The following is a 19,823-nucleotide window of genomic DNA, read 5'->3' on the forward strand; positions in this document are numbered from 1 at the left end:
CGCCCCTTTCTGGGCTTCTCATCATATTTTAGCAGAAATGAGAAACACATTCTACTACAAAACCAAAAATGCTTCTGCATCTTCCAAAAAGAAAAGAAAAACCAACCAAGAGCAAGCCCCATCATTGGATCACCAAGTCAGCAACTCAACTAAAAAATGAAAAAACAAGTCAGCAACTAACTAGCTGGCCCAACACTGTCCAGGGCCCACATAGCAGATCACAGAAAACCAAACCGTCATTTCATTTTAAAACTCCCCCTCCCTCCCTCCCCCTCCGCCACTGCTTCCTCGCCCACACCGACGCCGATCTCCACCCCAGATACCTCCACACCATCTCCACCGGAGGAGGAGCCCGTCATCGTCATCGCCGACGATGAGCCCACCGTGGCAAACGCCGATGAGATCGCCGCCATAGACGAGGACCCCGTCTTCCCGTCGGAGGAGGCCGGGGTGACTGCTATTAAATCGCCGTGTCTGTAATATGATCGCTAAACTTCTACCTTTTTTGTGGGCGACGATCGCGGGGAGGTTAACTTTTAAATATATTGCCGCTTTTGCGGGGTTGCTCTGAACTCGTCGCTGGTGTCGAGGGTACTCCTCGGCAATGCCCTCCGTAAGGGGCTTCAGGTAGATGGGATCCTGTAGGCTGACACGAGACATCGGTAATCAAACAAGCGGAGAGAGCGATTTACCCAGGTTCGGGGCTCTCGATGAGGTAAAACCCTTACGTCCTGCCTGTCTGATCTTGATTATGAAAATATCGGTTACAATGGGGTGCCGAAGGTTTCGGCTGTGATCTCGTCGAGAGACTAAGTTCCGTAGGGACCTAGCTCCAAACTTGCGGTGGCTAAGATTACTAAGATTGCGTGTGTCCTCGGCAGCCTCTCTCCTGGCCCTTATATTGGGAGCCAAGTCTCGAGAGATCTGTCCGGGTACGACTAGGTTACAAAGGGTCGTAGTTCTAAACCTTCCTTGTATTCTTCGTCTCCTTGCCTTGTTCTTCAAGGATTCCAGTTCGACACCGACGTAGTGGCCCACCTTGCCATCGAGTGCCCTCATGGGCCCTGGTTGAGCCGTAAGAGGTAGTACAATATTAGTTACCCGAAAGATAATGCCCACATCAGCTGGGAAAGTGGACATTCCTAGATCGAAAGTTTCATCCATCCAACGCTAAATAGCGTCGAATTTCGGCATATGAAGGGAACAAGGAGTGGAGATGCTCTAAACCATCCAAGAACAAGTAGTAGTATTGGATCACCAAGTCAGCAACTGAATTAAAAATGAAAAAACAAGTCAGCAAGTAGGTAGCTGGCCCAACACTGTCCAGGGCCCACATCACAGATCACAGAAACCCAAACCGTCATTTCATTTAAAAACTCTCCCTCCCTCCCTCCCTCCACCTCCGCCATTCTTTACCTCGTCGTCGTCCACCACCTCCGGCACCGGGACGGGCGGCGACCGGATCAGCCGGCCGGCCGGGGAGGGGACGAGTAAAATATCCATCCGCCCCGCCCCGCGGAGGGCGTCGCCAGTTGCGCGATCCTCCCTTTTCTTTTTTCCCTCCCCTCACATGGCCGCGCGATTCCTCGCGCGCGCCTCCGCCAATTTTATACTATTTCCCGTCACATGGCAGCGCCCCCGCCCTGCTGGGACTCCGCTCGCTGCCATTAGATCCTCCGACCTCCCCGCAAGCTCCACCGCCCACACCTCCCCCCCTGCTCCTCGTCGCATCGCATCGCATCGCATTGACCCCCCACTCCCAACTCAATCTCTCGTCCCCTCTGCTGCTCCAGGCCCGTTCTTGCTCCTTGCGTTCGGAAGGGAGGAAGCTCGCTCGCTCGCGTCTCCTTGTCTCAGGTAGGCTGCGCCTTGCCTCGTGTTTTGCGTGCTGTCCTGATCGCGCGCGGGTGCCGTTCCGGCATTCCGTCGAACGCTTGGCGTGCGCAGTGCGGCCTTGCCGGGTTGTCGGGATTTTGTACTTTCGGGCGCAACGTGCTCCGTTTCTCGTTTGATCGGGTGCTTCTTGAGGCGGAGGATTCCATCCTAGAGCGCTCCGGCGCTGTGACCTCTCCCGGGCATTCCGTCGAGCGGGTTGCGGGCACGGGACGGCGGAGTAGAACGAGGGTGGATCCTACTGGGATCAACGTTATGTATGATGCGTGCTTCATGGATTCCGTTTCTTTCTTGATTGTTGTTTTGCGTGCGGTTTGACTTTAGGAGGTACTATATGTTTGATTCGGTTCGTAGCGAGCCGCGAGCGACTCGGCTCTGATCTTTCTGAGAGTTCAGTTTAATTAGATGCTTTAGTTCGAGAGATTTGCATCTTCCGTCTTCTTCACCAGCGTCGTGTTTGATTTTCTGGTTTCTGCTGTCACGTGGAATCTTAGATTCAGTTCTTTACCTTTTCCACTGCCCTCCCTTGATCCGAAAACGCTCTCCAACTGCCTTGAAGAAAGGGAAGGTGACGTCTCCAAAGAATGGAATTTCGTTAGAAATAAAGAGAGCTGCATGTCTGCTTTTGTTGCCACAGTGATACCTTGGATACCATGAAAGCTGAAACCCTTTTGGCGTTTGCTCTGTACAAGTTTACTTTCGTATTCATGCTCTGTTGATTGATCAAATTTTGCTCCCAGGTTAAACTTTTTTTAGTTTCTTCAGCCCATTCAGTTTACTGCACAATTCAATTGATCATCTATTGCCATACGGAAACTAGCTCATGATGAGATTTTCTTTTTCATTGGGCACCAGGTTGCAAAGATGATGTTTATGCAGAAATAAGTAGCTGCTGATCCTCTCTCTGTCTACACAGGTTGTTCGACCCAGGAGCTAACCACGACTTGTACACTATCAGAGCACTGGGAACATTGAAATTTGAAGTAGAAATTAGCGCTCGTGAGCTACGGTTGGCCAACAACAATTGTTGGGTGCACAATACCTCACACTTGAGTGAGATTTCAATGTGACAAGGTAACAATAGTTGCTAGTTATTAAGAAAGATGGGGGACGAATACCTATCTGATCCTGAGGATGAGGTCGCACCATCGATGTGGCCTGAGAACATAGGGGATAAACACAAGAAGCAGTTCAAAATGGAGAAACTTGGGAATGACCATGATGCACTCAAGGATGTTAAATTTGATCAGCAGCCTGTTCGTATGGATATCCACCGACTTATGGAAATGGCAAATTCTGAGAAAGGCACTTCTCATATGCAATACTTCGTCAAGCACTGGGAATATAAGCGGGCCAATACTGTTCGGCTTCTCAACGAACAGGTTGGCCTTCTCTCCCAACAGAGAAAAGAGATTGAAGAAAAGAAGCTACAAATCTTGGAGGATCAGCGCTGTCAGGATGAAAATTATTATGCTGCGATTCGGCAAGTACCAATACTGGATGAAGTCTACAAAGATGAATGGAAGCGGCCAAGCAAAAAGGGTGATGACCTTTCCTGTAATCATGAGCTTAAAATAGATGCAGAATACGACAGTATTTTCTACTGGAAAGAGCGAGCAATGCTGCTAGAAAAAGCACTTGAGGCAAGCCTGCAAAGGGAGCGTGCATTGGAGGAAAAGTTAGAGCAAAGTATAAAGAATCTTCAGTCACATACACCAGTGGAGGAATTCTCTGGAATGTTAAAACGAGCTGATTACTTCTTGCACTTGGTTCTCGAAAGTGCTCCTATTGTAATTGCTCATCAGGTATGTTTCATCTATGTCCCCACACCTGTTCTACTTGCCATGTACATTAGATGGCATTTCAAAGAAGGCACACGGTGGAGCACCAAACAAGAACTTCAGTGATAGGATATGGTAAATGATGCATATTCTCTTACTTATTTACAGGATACTGACTTGCGGTACCGGTTCATTTTTAACCACTTCCCAACACTTGCTGATGAGGTAAATCAATTCCCATTGATACCTTCACGGTGCCTTTATTGTCATTTTTTCTGCTTCAAACTGTACTGCTCTATTCCTGTAAATTTAAATTTCTGCTGAATCCCACTTTGTTTTTTCAGGATGTTATCGGTAAAACCGACTACGAGATATTGGCAGGAGAGGGTATAGATGAGATGAATAATGTCAAGAGAGAGGTTATGGCCAAGGGTATTCCGACTAAGAGAGAGTTTGTATTTAATACTCCATTGTTTGGAGCAAAGACCTTTGTGACATACATTGAACCAGTATTCAGTAAATCTGGCGAGACAATTGGTGTGAATTATGTTGCAATGGACATAACAGATCAGGTGATTTGATGAATTTACTTCTTTCATATATGGCTCTCCAATTCATTTTCCTTCTGAATCATGACAACCCTATCCTCTTATTTGTTTCCCTTGGCTCTGATATGCAATTGTATACTTTTTTTTTTCTTCAGTGTCACCATCCTTGGTATTTTTCTCCAAGGGATACATAAGATTGTAGCTAGAAGCCTATGAGTACATAAAGAATTTCACTTTCATCCATTGCCAATACCTATTTCCAGCTCTCTATGAAATAGTAGCTTCTTCTTGTCCTGTTGCAAATTGACATTACATTCATATCTTATATCCCACTGCTGGACTCATGATTTCAATTTTGACATTGCACATTAAAACAATATTCCGCATTATAACATTCTTGCCATGGTGCATAAACTATTCTCTGAGGATAGTCTCACATGAAACGAGACACTGTTTTCATTTGAAAAGTTCATTATATTACATTTTCGCATGCTGTTCTACACTCACTCCACCCTTCTGAATTCCAACTCATCTACTACCTTGCTCTTTAGGTCAAAAGAAGAGAGAAAATGGCGGACATAAGGGTGAGAGAAGCTATCCAACAAGCTAAGGAAACAGAACTTAGCAGATCTCTGCACATAACTGGTGTGCATCCTGTAGTCTGGTTATGTTAGTCTGTTATTAATCTACCATGTTTTAAGTCAGAATGGTACACTGAATACGTCCACTTATCTAACGTTGCAGAGGAAACAATGCGAGCAAAACAAATGCTAGCCACCATGTCCCATGAGATCAGATCTCCTCTTTCAGGGGTTCTTAGCATTGCTGAAATTCTTACAACTACCAAACTGGATAAAGAGCAATATCAGCTGCTAGAAGTTATGTTATCTTCTGGAGATCTTGTGTTGCAATTGATCAATGACATCCTTGATCTTTCCAAAGTGGAGTCAGGTATTTAGAACTACATGTCATCTAAGTAAAATCGGCAATTTATCTTCTTTTAAGTGGTTTCTAGGAGTTCCGGAATGGAAACACGGTAACACACACTATGGGTACTTCAGGACTTAATGTACACATCAAGTATACCCCATGTTCTCACTGTGTTACATGTGGAGGTTTACAATGTCATTTTCTGAGTGAGGATAGTTGGCAAGATTTGTTCCAGAAAATTATTTAAAGTCAAAATGTGCATTCCCATTTGTTGCTATATTATTTTTATATTTCTCTTATGTATCAAAGACACTTAAAATCTGAAGTAGATTGTTTCTGCCTTCATTAATTCAGGTGCTATGAAACTAGAGGCTACAACATTTAGACCAAGGGAAGTTGTTAAACATGTACTTCAAACTGCTGCTGCTTCTCTGAAGAAGGAATTGACCCTTGAAGGGTGCATAGGTGATGATGTTCCATTGGAGGTATTGATAATTAACAAAAAAATATTTTTGTTTTTTTTCTACAATGTTAAGTTCATGTACTCAGCTCCTCATGTAACTGCAAATTGGATTCAGTTTCCTTGCAAATGAAAATGAAGTATCTGTTTGTAAGATTTAAGTCATTTAGGAGCAATTGATATATTTGGCAACTGAAGGGTTCATCTGACATAAAATCGTATCATTCATTTCAGCTATATTTTCATTGTTTTTATAGGTCATTGGTGATGTGCTAAGGATTAGGCAGATTCTGACCAACTTGATCAGGTAAGTTTCCAATTCATATATTCCTAAAGGCATACTAGCCTTTCAAGAGGTTGGATAAAGTAAAGTGGAACACAGATGTGCTTAGATGTAATGCAAAATATGTGCCTGATGAGATTTGGTATTTGGGACCGTTGCAGCAATGCAGTGAAGTTTACACATGATGGGAAGGTTGGGATAAATCTTCATCTTGTAGATAAGCAGCAAGCAGGATGCGAAATAGAAAACGGACAACTTCCTATGATAGCCCATCCCGCATGCCCAAATAATACTGCCACAGAAAAATCTGCTGCCTCTCCAAGAATCTGTGATTCAGATACTTCGTGTTGCTCCAGTCGTGGAGATGCTTGTCAGAATGGGATTTCATCAGATGAAAATTGTAGAGAGTATAACGAGGGAGAAGTTGTTTGGCTTCGCTGCGATGTATATGATACTGGGATCGGAATACCAGGTTTTTTCTCGATATTTATTTATTGTACTACAGGCCAATCATCTTCTGCATATCTCACTTGATAGGGAAACCTGTAATTTCTGGAATATGTTCTATCTACTTTTCCCCTGATTCTTTCAACTTATTTTCACCTGCAGAGAAGTCCTTGCCATTTCTGTTCAAGAGATATATGCAAGCCAGTACTGATCATGCTAGAAAATATGGCGGGACAGGGCTTGGCCTTTCGATTTGCAAGCAATTGGTACGTTTTTTTCCAGTTCTAGATACTGATTCATCTAAAAACCATAATTAAGATCCTAGTTGTGCATGGATTAAATACTAGTACCTGAAAACACGACAATAATTATTTCAATATTAGCTCTAACTAAAGTAGGTCCACAGTAATTTATAAAATTGTGTAACTATTCTATTAATTTTTCTTAATAATTTAGGTGGAGTTGATGGGTGGTAGTCTAACTGTGGTTAGCAACGAGGATGAAGGATCAACATTTACATTCATGATACCGTGCAAAATTCCTGCAAAAGAGGAGCTCAGTGATGATCCTGATGATGCGCCCAATTCTCGTAATGATTTGACTATCAGTGATATAGAGGGTTCTTTCATTTTCAAGCCAAAAGTACGACCTTCTCTTCTGTCTTCAGGAGTTCCACTAATGAACAACACCAAGTTGTTTGGCAGCGATATTATGTGCTATGATCCTACTAACATATTAGAGGATCATAAGCCACTCTCAAATGGTTTTGCGTCATCGAAAGAGAATTCTGGAAAGTGTGCACCTGCTGCTAGCCAATCAATTGGTCCAAGTGTTAGGAGAATTGATAAAGACCAAGATAATGGTTCAATGGTCTTTGATCTGAATAGTCAAGCTGAACGGATTTCCAGTTCACGAGGCGACACAGCATCAATTTCAGGGGCTGACATTCAGGAGGGAAGGAAAGCATGTAAAGCTCTTGATGAAAAATCTCTTAACAAGAAATCCAAGTGTTCTCCAAGTAGCACTAAGGCAAAGATCCTCCTTGTCGAAGATAACAAAGTCAATATAATGGTGGCAAAATCAATGCTGGCGCCACTGGGTTACGGAATAGACATAGTAAATAATGGAATTCAAGCAATACATGCAGTACAGCAGTGTCAATATGATCTTATCCTGATGGTACGACAAATAATACTCAGTTTTCTAAAGTTGTGTGCTAGGCATTAATTTTAGTTCCTCATTTTCACTTCATAAGTTCGTCAATTTGCTTCATTCTCAGTTGCCTCACCTGAAAATCTTCCAAGATGTAAAAGCAATTCCCTGAGGATGCTTTATGTCAAAATTTCTGGCCAACATCTGCATTCTTTGCATGAACAGAACATAGGTGGTGTGTTATACATAAACTTGAACTTAATAAAGAACTGAGGGTTATGCCAATCATCGATTGGCTTGGCTTATATCTTGACTTCTTGAATACGCTCCAAGCTTCATGGGTATTTCTTGTTTCTGACAATGATTAATTGTCTCATTGCTTCTGTCTCTCCTGTCACCATGAACCAGTAAAATCTTTTTTTTTGTCACGTCCGGTTACCTTTATATTTGATAAATACAGTTTAAATTATGATAGTGCCTCATGAAAACCTATATCATGTATGCACCTTTCTTCTACTCCACTGCTGAAAATGGTAATCGTATCTTCTTGACAGGATGTTCACATGCCAGAAATGGATGGCCTACAAGCCACTAGATTGATTCGTTCCTTTGAAAATACTGGCTGTTGGGACGCTTCTGTAAAGGCTGAAGGTAATCAGATGCTAGCTAACTCAGCTATTTCATCTGATTGTGCACAAGAACAGAAAGGGAAGAGAGTTCCTATTATTGCGGTAAGCTTTATCTTGCATGAATAGAAATTCATGTTAAATAGTATCTCTGCGTCAGCTTTGTTCCCACCTTACTTCTTTAATTTCCTTTTTTCCTATCACACGCTCAATGTAGATAAAATTTCGAAATGCTCATGTTTAGTGAAAAATAAAATATGCCCGTGTGTAAGATTTTCAAATAGAGAACACATATTTGGAACCCCAGATGGCTGATCCACTGCTATTGGAAATGTACTCCTTATAAAATAGGTGCTCAAGTTTCTATGTGATTAATATGCACCGTTATGATGGTTACCCACTGAAATAAGTGGTGCATGCCTCCAATTAATGTGGAGAATTCTACTGTAGCATTTTAGAGCGAATGTGGGAGCTCCTTTGAACCTCTATTTAGCAATATCATAAATTACCTAGACTTTGAAAGAACACTGTGAGAACAATATTAAGAGCTACTACTTTCCTGATGAACAGTAGATTTTTCCTTCTCTCTGCTATGATATTTCTAAGTATGTTGATGCTAAGCATGTGGAGACTTTTTTAGTCTTTCTGGCCATGAAACTTACTTACTTTTTAATCTGGCTTTTAATGTCAACGTAGGAATATTATCTTGTGGTTTGTGAAGCATAGATAATTGGGTTTATGGACTATTACATTAAGTCATTTGTTTTTTGGGATACTGTATAACCGCAAGAATATCATTGCAGATGACAGCAAATTCATTTTCAGAGAGTGCTGATGAGTGCCTTGCTGCAGGCATGGATTCTTACATATCGAAGCCAATGAACTTACAAAAAACAAAAGAGTGCCTGCAGCGGTATTTGTTATCTCAGTAACTAACCAATTGTTGTAAAGTAGAAAGGTAACTTTAGCTTAGGACAGTTTTGTGAAGTCGCATCAGTCTTTTCTTGTAAATGGTATTCCCTCGATGCATCAGAAATGCAATAGATTATAATGCGTCGGGACTTTTTAACCACTTACCTTACTATTGGGAGACAGAAACATAGCCCTATCAGTAAGATCACATAGCTTACTCAAAACATGAGAGTCCTCACTTTTTGTATGAGATGTGAATTGATATTGCACCACCTGTATATAATTCTAATGGACATTCTTATCCTTCAGCAATTAAGCACCTATGTCTACTGCAAGCAACTTCAATTTTATGATGATGTGAGGTAGAATTAGAGCTTTTTTTTCTGTCGTGAAACGAGTATGGATACATATGTACGTGTAATGCCCAAATGTCTGTTGTCTGATATGGAAGTTATGCTGGCACACACACTGGCAAATAGCCCTATTTTTACTGCCTTGTTTCTTTTTTCTGGATCATTACCTTATGTTCTGTTTATCTTAGTGAATGTTGTGCATAGCGTGGTCCTGACCTTTTTATGCAATGACTTGGGCATCGTTTGTTTAGGAAAATTGATATCATTATAAGTTCCTTAATGAGATTGTGTGGCACATTCTTCGCATCATGCTATATGCGAAGGCCTGATACCAGTTGACATCTAGTCATGGGTTAACTGCAAAGTAATATTATAGTCACAATAACTGCATTATCTTTCAGAGATTTTTCGTACACAACCAGAGATTCTCAGATGCCCGCAGTAAAATCTAGGTTGGAGCACCGAATATAACAATTTGGAAGTATCGGGCAAGGGTTGCCACAAGGATAAGAAGGGCTTAACGATCTTTCCCAGATCATTATGTTGGATTAAAGCAGCAATCACCTAAACAAAACACTCTGCTTTTCTGATGGGGACCTGCACTAAACCCAGTGTTACTTATTCCCCTTCCTGTTGGTGACAAGAGATTTGCATCAAATCTTGTTCTACTTCTTCTCTTCATGCTCCAACATGAAGCATCATTTGTTAATTACAGCATCAATCTCTTCCCTGGCAGATGATGATCCCAGAGCTGGTGCATAATAAAGATTTGGTCCTGATTACAGAATTGTTTATTCCTGCTGGCTGCAAGTGCTAGTGTCACTAGCAGCAGTGAAAAGGGCACACACTGAAAGGGACATGACAAATGCCATGGATAAAGCTCTCCTTTCTTCAGGTTAGGAGAATGGTTTTTCTTCAGCAGTTGAGCACAAGGGCTGCATTGAGCTAGGGTTGATAGGGGCACATATTTGAAAGGGACCTAACAAATGCCATGGATAAAGAGCTCTCCTTTCTCCAGGTTAGGGGAAAGGGTTTCCTCCAACAGTGCTGGCGCAGAGCAGTTAAGCACAAGGGTTGATGTACCGCGGAAACAAGCTTGTGGGCGACGGCGCGGTCGCCGTCACACATTGTTCTCTCGGCCCCGGTTCGTCACCTCGACAGCGACCAGTCACGAGAAAAGAGCGACAGATCAGCCGCCATATTTTCTACCGGCCGGCGAGCTTTGGGTGCATGGTGGTGCAATCATCTTCAGGTACCAAAAGGGGGGGCACAAGTTGGTGATGGCATATGCGCGGGTGGAGTGGATCCGGCTCTCTTGTTGATCTGCCTGATAAGCAGCCCTTCTGCAACATGTGCTGCCACTCAAACTCAGGAGCATCCATGCATCTGAGGCCTGCCTATTGCGGATAATGCTTTATTTTACTACATGGAAAACAAGTAGCTGAAACCTGTGCAGCTTCAGGAACCTGGATTGGTATTTCCTGAGGGTTGCTCGCCTGGTATCCTGTGAAGCATCAGGTGCTCATTCATCATGATCAAGAACTCACCAGGAAGCTCACCAAAACAACAAGCAGTGCATCTGCCTTTTCACTTTGCATCTGCTACAGATTTTCAGAACACCTGAGCACTGTGGGGAAGTATCAGTTCCTGCACCCCGGCAGCACAGAATCTGCAGCCCACAGGTCAACCGCCTTCCTGGACGCAAATGGCGACTGGCCGATCGTCGACACCCTCCAGTGCGGTGCCGACACGTTGCCGTCGTTGCACCGGAGGATGCGCAGCTGTGCCCTCAGGAATTAAGATGTTGTCATCCAAAAATAATTGTTCAGCTGCCAAAGGCAATACAGTCAGATACATTCAGTTGCGCGGGGTACTAATTTGCTTATTCTGAAGACACCCTGGGACCGTGACGGGACGTGGATTCAGCTCTCACTGCAGGGAATGGTGTTCTTCGACGGGTGCCGCTGGCATGCCCAGGTTCATGTAGTAGGATTCGTCCCGGTATTCTTGGCCACAACTAGGCTAGACATGTCGGAAGCTGTTGCGTTTACTGCTGCACGAGCACGACGACCTGTGTTGGAGTCGGCACGCTGTTGGCTGGAGACTGATGTATTCCCATGGTATCTCACTTGTCAACAGACAGGCTGCACGCTTTTCCCTTTCCCTTTTCCCTTTTTTATTCTCTTTGCATAATGGATTTTGTGGGCAGTGTATAATTAGGACGGATACCTTATGTTTCCTCGAGTAGTTGTTTTGGAACAGGTTAGCAGAATTCAGTCAAGCGAGGCCTTGTGCAAAGTTAAGTATAGTACTCGTAAATGATACCCCGTTAGCACTTTTGGACAGTATTAATATGCACTAGGAAGTGTAGCGCGGTGCCGCGCTCGTGGTTTCGATCATGTATCATGTGTAGTCAAGATTTGGTTCTTAAGAGTTATCTTTTTGTAGTTTATGGTGGTCATTTGTGTGTAGGGACGTGCATGCATGTGAATCTGTGATTAATTTTGCTTAATCAGTTTATATGCCTGATTTCTTTTTCGCATCCGTTGATGTCTAATAGGTACAGTTGAAGGAGTAGACGTCGTTGAAAAATTACTGGCAAATAATTATCGTAGAGAAATTACTATTGAGGCTAAAGATTTGTGTCAAATAATTACTGGTGCACCGATGAAGTATTAATGTTGAATAATCATTGTCGAGGTTGCAGATCTGTTTCGAGAAATTACTGTCGAAGAAGTCGACAAATCACTGTCAATGTTACCGTGGTAAAATTACGCCCAGAAAATGTGTTGAATAACTACTGTCAAAGAACAGAAAAAGAACAGTGCAGGGTAACTAATGGCAGGAAATTACGCAGGAAAGTTATCTTGAAAACTTATGGCCAAATAATAGAGAGAATACTGTTAGCGAATTATTATCACCATCGATGAACTACTGCAGGGTAACTATCATAGGAAAATTATGGTCGAAAAAGTGTGTGGAAGAACCACCGTCGAATAATTTTAAAAAGTGAAAAAAAACTTGTAGCCGTAGGGTAAATACCACCAAGCCGGTACGTATGTAAAAAATTTAGCGCCGAGGAATAAAAGAAGATGAACATGAAAAAACTGTAGCAAACAACAACGTGGCAGTCACTAATTGGAAGAAAATAATTATGATATAGGATAAATAAATTATGTTAAAGAGTTTAATATATAAAGAAATATCAGGTAAATACCGCCAAAAATACAACATTAGTACTATTCATTGACAGAAATTACTGTAGCACATTGATGTTGTACTGTTCATGCACGAAAATAAACAGTAGATTGAAGAGCAGAGAGGCCATCAAACATGGTTATCTTACATATATATCAATTATATCCAAGAGTCTTAAAAGAGAAAAAAATGAAAAAAAAAACAATGTATTATAGGTCACGTGGCAAAGACTGATTGGAAGAAAGTGAACATCTACGGTGAAGCATTCTCATGCAAATAAAAGCCTTCAGCATATCAATTATCTTCAAGAGTCTTAAAAGAAAAGAGAAAGAAAAAAACTACAATGTAGCATAGGCCAAGTGGTGAAGACTGATTGAAGAAGGTGAACATCTAGAGTATTCTCATGCAAGAAAAAACCTTAAACTTTAATATATAGCATATATGTGGGGAAGGGCTCGCCCATAATCATTAAGGACGTGATTGGTAGCCAGGAGGATATTTTGGGCTTCTAGGGGCGCTTTTAGTAGCCTGCACCTATTTCATGCATCACTGGCGCGCAGTGGGAAGGAGCCCCTGCGCGCATTCAAGACGATCCATGGGCCAGAAAGGCCACGTTTTTTAGTTTCCTGCACAGAGTTTTTTTGGCCCCGTGAAGATTTGGGCTCTGCCCGTTTGGTAGTTCGGTTTTCAGTCCTTATAGCAGCCCAGAACGGTGCCCCTGTTGTTTGGTTGCAACCCAAAATCCGCTTCTTCTTACCTCTTCCCTTTAGTGGTGACGTTACCAGCGATCAACAGCAAAGCAAGAACACAATCATAGATGACACATAACTTCGCACTGATCATAGACGAAACAAGTTCACGACACATCATTTTTAGACACGATTATAGTTCTGGACACGGCAGACAGGATCATAGTTCAACACACTTGACACGAACATCAACTACACACGACATGGTACCAGGTTAGCTTCAGACAGATGCTCGGAGACGACACACCTGGTGCCATCGCCATGGTACGTGCACCTGCTCACCACCTTAGTGCAGGTGTGGTTGAAGATGACCACTATGTACTCGAAGGAGGACACCTTCTTGAAGGTGAGGAACTGGCCTACCTTGAGCTGATGGGCGATGGCGAAGGCCATCCACCCCTGGTCGATGAATGCGTCATTGCCTTCTCCCCTCGTAGTCATCCTCCAGTTGCATCCAGCGTTGGTGGTGACGACGATGTTCGAAGGAATTTCTCCGAACCACTTGACGAAAGCTTGAGGGATCATGAGCCGACCAAAGGTGCACTTGAAGATGATGCGGAGGAAGTGGTCCGGCCCTACGCCCTTGTGGAAGTGGCCGACGTTTTCCGGCCTTCCACGACACTTCTTCGCCGGTCCCTCGCCGGAAACCTCAGCAGGTGACCCAAGCATGATCTTCTCAGTCTGCCACAAGAACACATGCCATTAGAGGTGTGCCTGCTCACAAGTAGTTAAGATGAAAACGGACATTGATAACATTAGTAAGGCCTCATACATTTGCTCACACGGCAGGCATAAGGAGTGACCACAAACTAAGTGTAGTGTGCGACGACTGTGGCAGACATGACTAAATTTGAGGCCGCACCTAGCCTTCCATTGTGCCTTCGTTGAATCATTGACCAGCGCAAATGAGGCCTCATAGATTTGGTCTCATGGCAAGTAGAGGGACTGTCTTCAAACTAAGTCTAGTGTGCAGGGAAACTTGCACACACGACTAAGTTTGAAGACATCACCTTGCCTTCCATTGTGCCATTGTTCAAAATCATTGGCCAATGCACTAGACAAACAAAAAGAGACCTCATATATAGGATCACACGGCAGGCAAAGGGACTGTCCGCAAACTAAGTTTACTATCCAAGTAATATGGCACACATGACTAAGTTTAAGGGCAACACCCTGCCTTCCGTTGTGTCATTGTTAAATCATTGTCCAATGCACTAGACAAACCAAAAAGAGGTCTCATATATATTGGATCACACGGTAGGCAGAGGGACTGACCACAAACTAAGTCGAGTGTGCAATGAATATGGCACACATGACTAAGTTTGAGGGCAGTTCCTTACTTTCCGTTGTGTCATTGTTCAATCATTAGCCAATTCAGAACTGAAGAAGCAGAAACATGCAAATAATGGTACCATAGGCCTCATAATATGAGGACAAAAGGAGGAGATGTTTGACCAGAACCAATGGCATGGTCAGTCATGCCATAGGTTCTGATCAATCATCTCCTCATACTATGATCCCATGTTATAATCATTGGCCTTGTTCAATCAGAAACAACACAAGTAGCAGTTTAAATTGAGTACATTACGAGTGGTACTTATGGTACATTACAAATTCTACTTAGGGTACATTACTAATTCTCCTACGGTACATCTAGAACACATTCATCACTCATCACAAATAGCCCTCATCCTCTTGATTACAAAGTTCACTTGGAGCAGATCGTATATGCCGTACTCTAGCTTTCTCTTCTCAGCCTCCAAAGCATTTTTCCTGCCTCCCATTCCTGTATCTTAGCCCTCATCACTTGTGCTTGTGTTCTCTGCAGATTCTTCAGCTGAGCAACTTCATTCCTCAAGTCCTCCCACTCCTCTTGCGTCTGAACAAACTAGTGCGACTCATCTTAATCTTTCACACATCAACCAGAACATGCTAAAACCCAACACAAAAACCCTTCCCCGTTTTGCATGCACAGTAAAATCTAGCAGTTTCACCAATCGACACCCCGGTCTAAGATGGATCTACCACGGTTGGAGATTAGAGTAACAGATCTAACCAAATCGGGACCATGAACAGTAAGAACTGGACAAGAACAACAAGCAATAGCGAGGAACACGTTGCAAACATTAACCCGAACGCTATGCTAATGGAAACCCTAGCATATCTAATGTGCATGTCGTCTCAAATGCCCGAGCATGGCCTGTTCTGGCACAACGAGTAAGAGGGTGACAAGAACAAGTCGTTACCGCCATTGTTCCGGCCGATGACGAGCTCGAGTTCGCGGCCGAACTTGAGATGCCGATGAAGACTGCGAAGCAGGTTGCGGCCGATGTCGCGGTGCTGCTCGCCGACTCCTCCTCCTCCGGTACCGGTGCTCCTCCTTGCGACGGTCCGGCGGATTGGTCGGTGGGAGGGGAACCACCTGGTGATGTGATAGTTTGGGGGTGCTGAGAGTGCGATCGCGAGTGAGAGTAAGGAGAGGGGAGCGGTGATGCTAATTATGGCGCGTGTTTCCGAAGGGACGCAGCGTTTCCGAAGGGGCGCAGCGCTTCCGTCTCTCTTCCCCATGCGTGTGCAGCCTTCTAGCCGCAACGGGCCTGGCTACAGAGAAACTGCCATTCCGGGGGCTTTGAGACCCGGTTCATGCAAGAACGCGGTGGCGCGCCGGCAACCAAATGGACCGAAAATTGTTGTACCGATGAGAGCCAAGGGGCATGCAGGCTACCTAACGCGCCCTAGGTACCTATCCGTGGAGGGCTTGGCTGGGAGAAAACGGCTCAAAAGCCACATTGTGGTCTTCGGTTGGTTGCCCAGCTTGTATAGAGAGATACACAAAGTCCATGTTGATTGGATGATTAGTGTTTTCAGTTTTGGTTAAGCAGAGAAATATGTGTGTTGTTTGTCGTCATCTTTTTTTAAACATAGGTGAGCTTACCATCAAACAACAGTAGCATTACACATCACAACATTCCACAATTCATCTCGCATCGTAACACAACAAATTGATTACAACATGACACAAAGAACAAACACAATTCTTACTTAATCACTAACAGGCACACCGAGAAAACACTCCCTAGCACAAAAGAAGGGTTCAGATTACATCCATCAACCATAATTCAGTTAACCTACTAACTACAACATCATAACTTAAACATCATTTATTTATTATAAAATAAGAATTCAGATTACACCCATCAAGATCATTCAGTTATCTTAAAAAGGAGGCACTTGATATCTTAAAAAGGAGGCACTGACAAGGAGTCCAAACTTACATCGTTAGCGTCATGCCATGGCGCTGTCACACCATGACCGACAACTGTCATGCTGAAGCAATTGCTCACCATCTTGAAGACCACAATGTCCTTCTCCCACAACTTCGTCTTGTTGGTGAACTCCTTACAACCCCACATGAAGTACAAGGCGACATGGAACCACTCCATCTAAATGGCGAACTCGCAGAAGTCATCATTACGGACTGACACGCTCACAGGTGCATGCGAGGTGACCTTCAGTTGCCTTGCCATCGTCGGTGCAATGCGTGGCGGCAGCGAAAGAGCTGTCAGGTCGCTACTTCTCAATTGCACAAATAAGCATAGTCGTACGGCATGGACATCATGATGCCCCAACCGTGCTCTGCGTCATGCCCCGACCTGACCTCCCATGCCACCATATGCTCGACCACCCCTAGAACGTCAGGCTTGTGGTCGATGTACTGGTTCACCGAAATCTCGTCCTCTTGCTCGACTGGAGGAGGGAGGTATGCCATGAACATTGCGTCCCTGTCATGTTCACGTTTAGGGTGATCACATTAAGCACAAGATCATGCGTGGCCATGCACGTCTAAGACAGTGATCACTGTCTTCGCCTATGCCCGGTCCTGGTGATCACAATCATTGACATGCTTAGGTCGCACACTGCAACGGCATGGTGATCACCGTGCCACACTCATGTGCGACAACGACATGTGTGGCCTGATCGTAGAGGGTGCACCACGGATGTAGGTAAAATGATGTCTACATTTGTATAGATTTATTGAACCTTGTGCAATTAGTTTGGATCAGAGAGATGGTACATCACTTTCTATTCAAATTATCTATAACCATGCAACAACTTTTTAACAAAATTCCTTCCTAAATGGTCATTTACATATCACTTAGTGATTTTACCAATATTTTTTTTGTCATTTTGAATATAAACAGTCCCTTGGGTTCTCAGAGTCATTACAGTCATTTCCAATCAAACTTACAATTCACGGTTGCTCCAACCAAATAATTTTCTAAGGACCCACAGTTCTCAACTCACAACTATTTTTTTACAGTTCACAGTCCACAACAACATTTTTTAGAATCTAGACAGCTCAACCAAACATACCTGAGACTGATTTGCTTTCTCTTCCTAATACCACCGGTGTGTGATATTTTCCCTGTTCTTTTCTAAAACTTTAAGATGTGATTTCTGTTAAGTTTTGGAAAATGAGAACAATTGGACCATAGTTTCAGAATTACCATCGTGCCCTGCTCCACGTGAAAAGAAGGATGTTTGCAACATTGTATATAGAGTTCCACCCTTTATAGTGAATTGACATCATTTTCTATTAAAACACATAACCATTCTATAAATAATCATCAACAATAGTACAAAAAGTGCTAAATAAAAAATTATTAATAGATCCTTAGACCATCTAGCATGAGCCGAAGCTATGCCATCGTCCTCGTCCCTCTCTCACTGAAACCACAAAACTTATTGTAGTAGAGATTGTTGTAATAGATAGAGGGAAAGTCATCGTTATATGGCCCCAAAGGACCAAACAGAGCAGGAACCACTGTCAAATATGTGAACCATAGATCAAAACACCAACAAACACTAACACCAAACGGATCCAAAAAGATCCATTGAAAAGACAACTCGGCATGCCCTCTACCAACGCTAGGCACACCGCTCAAGCTTGAGGCGGGACAGACCGACGGCGTGTCGTCCGGTGAGCTATCGGAACACGTACTACTCCCTCCATTCACAACTACCCCACGTTCTAGATTTAGTCAAAGTCAAACTTTGATTTTGACTACAAATAAAGGAAAAATATTAATATCTAAAATATAAAAGTAGTACCATTAGAATCATCTTGCAATGTATTTTTTTATATTATGTAAATACACAATTATAGATGTTGATATTTTTTTGCTATATCTTTGATCAAACTTAAAAAACTTTGACTTTAACCAAAATTGAAAGGCATGGTAAATAGAAACGGATGTGAGTAGATCTGTTTCGGATTGCCTCTATCGTGACATCACAGACCACAAGACAAAATAAGTCTACAACATAATAAATAACATGATACATGAAACCATGTATAATTTACTACTATAAATATAGTAACATAGAGTAGTAACATGTGTATGGGGAAATCCAAATCGGCTTATGGGTGCATATGAACTCGTTGTGTGAAAATACATTTTGAAGTGTCAAAAAAATCTGAAGTAAATTTTTGCATGTATATCTAGACATTCTATGTTCACACACAAGTTTTCAGGAAAAAATAATTTTTTTTGTGTCATGTAAAAAAGATAAATTTTGATGCTACATCACGACTACGTACAGAACATTTTTTGTCTTTTTTTGTACATGCCACATAAAATGTTATTTTTCCACAAACACTTGTGTATGAACATAAAATATCTAGATGTACACAGAAAAATTTATTTCAGAATTTATTAACATTTTAAATTTTATTTTTAATTATTTTATATAGTAGGTGTATATGCATCTATGAGCCAAAATGCCACCTCCGTATGAAAAAATCCAAATCGGCCATGTGTATGTTACTAGCTTATGTTACTCCCCACTATAACTAGGCTTATCAGCCGGGGACAAAGTGAGGCAAGTGGTGTATGAGTGTGATCTCACCGGCCGTTATTCTGTTGCCTCGCCGCTGGCCGCTGCTAGCCCGCTACGTGACGGTTGCGATTTCCGTAAGCGAACCGCTTCCCTTTTCGGCTTGTCTCGCCGCACAACAGACTTCTTTTCGCGGGAACGGCCAGTGCTTTGCTAGTTATCGTCACAACGTAATGTAGAAGCGAGTCAGGTGACAGCTCCCATGCATCTTCAAGTCGTAACGGGCTCTGGCCAATGGGCCCCACGCACATTCCGGCCGTCAGCTTTGCACACCTCGACTTGATGCTCCTATATATGAGAGTACAAAATGCGGAATTTACGAAAACCAGAAACCAGACAAACGGGAACGGAAGTCCTCGCTTTTTTTAAGCCATCTCCAGCATCCCGGCAGAAACTGATGAGAAACTGATCGACGCGGTCCGTCTGTCCACACAAACACGAGGGAGAAAAAAAAAACCTAGTCTAGCGGGCCGATGTGAAGGATCAGCCTATCTGTGGTCATTAATTTGCGGCCTAAATTTAGATGGAAATTGCTTCGCCACGGACACAGTCGTGTTCGTGCCCAGCTTCCTCGTGCACGCTTCGTCTTCTGG

The 19,823-nt window shown here is 43.1% G+C and overlaps 1 protein-coding gene across 1 annotated transcript; it reads left to right on the forward strand.

Annotated features, from left to right (window-relative positions):
* Positions 1-2,955: 2,955 nt before the first annotated feature.
* On the forward strand, positions 2,956-9,135 carry LOC124684527 (probable histidine kinase 1). Its single transcript, XM_047218820.1, has 12 exons — positions 2,956-3,698; positions 3,843-3,899; positions 4,019-4,246; positions 4,774-4,867; positions 4,967-5,173; positions 5,507-5,637; positions 5,870-5,919; positions 6,057-6,367; positions 6,505-6,608; positions 6,799-7,521; positions 8,049-8,225; positions 8,924-9,135. Exons 1-12 carry the CDS (start codon positions 2,997-2,999, stop codon positions 9,050-9,052), a joined length of 2,913 nt encoding a protein of 970 aa, XP_047074776.1. The 5' UTR covers positions 2,956-2,996; the 3' UTR covers positions 9,053-9,135.
* Positions 9,136-19,823: the final 10,688 nt, after the last annotated feature.

Source organism: Lolium rigidum, chromosome 1, assembly GCF_022539505.1.
Source record: "Lolium rigidum isolate FL_2022 chromosome 1, APGP_CSIRO_Lrig_0.1, whole genome shotgun sequence".
Lineage (NCBI taxonomy): Eukaryota > Viridiplantae > Streptophyta > Magnoliopsida > Poales > Poaceae > Lolium > Lolium rigidum.

Coding starts and splice junctions, on each gene's coding strand:
- LOC124684527 (XM_047218820.1), top strand. CDS start 2,997: ATGGGGGACGAATACCTATCTGATCCTGAGGATGAGGTCGCACCATCG. Junction 5,920..6,056: donor ATTCTGACCAACTTGATCAG/GTAAGTTTCCAA, acceptor GGACCGTTGCAG/CAATGCAGTGAAGTTTACAC. Junction 6,368..6,504: donor TACTGGGATCGGAATACCAG/GTTTTTTCTCGA, acceptor TTTCACCTGCAG/AGAAGTCCTTGCCATTTCTG.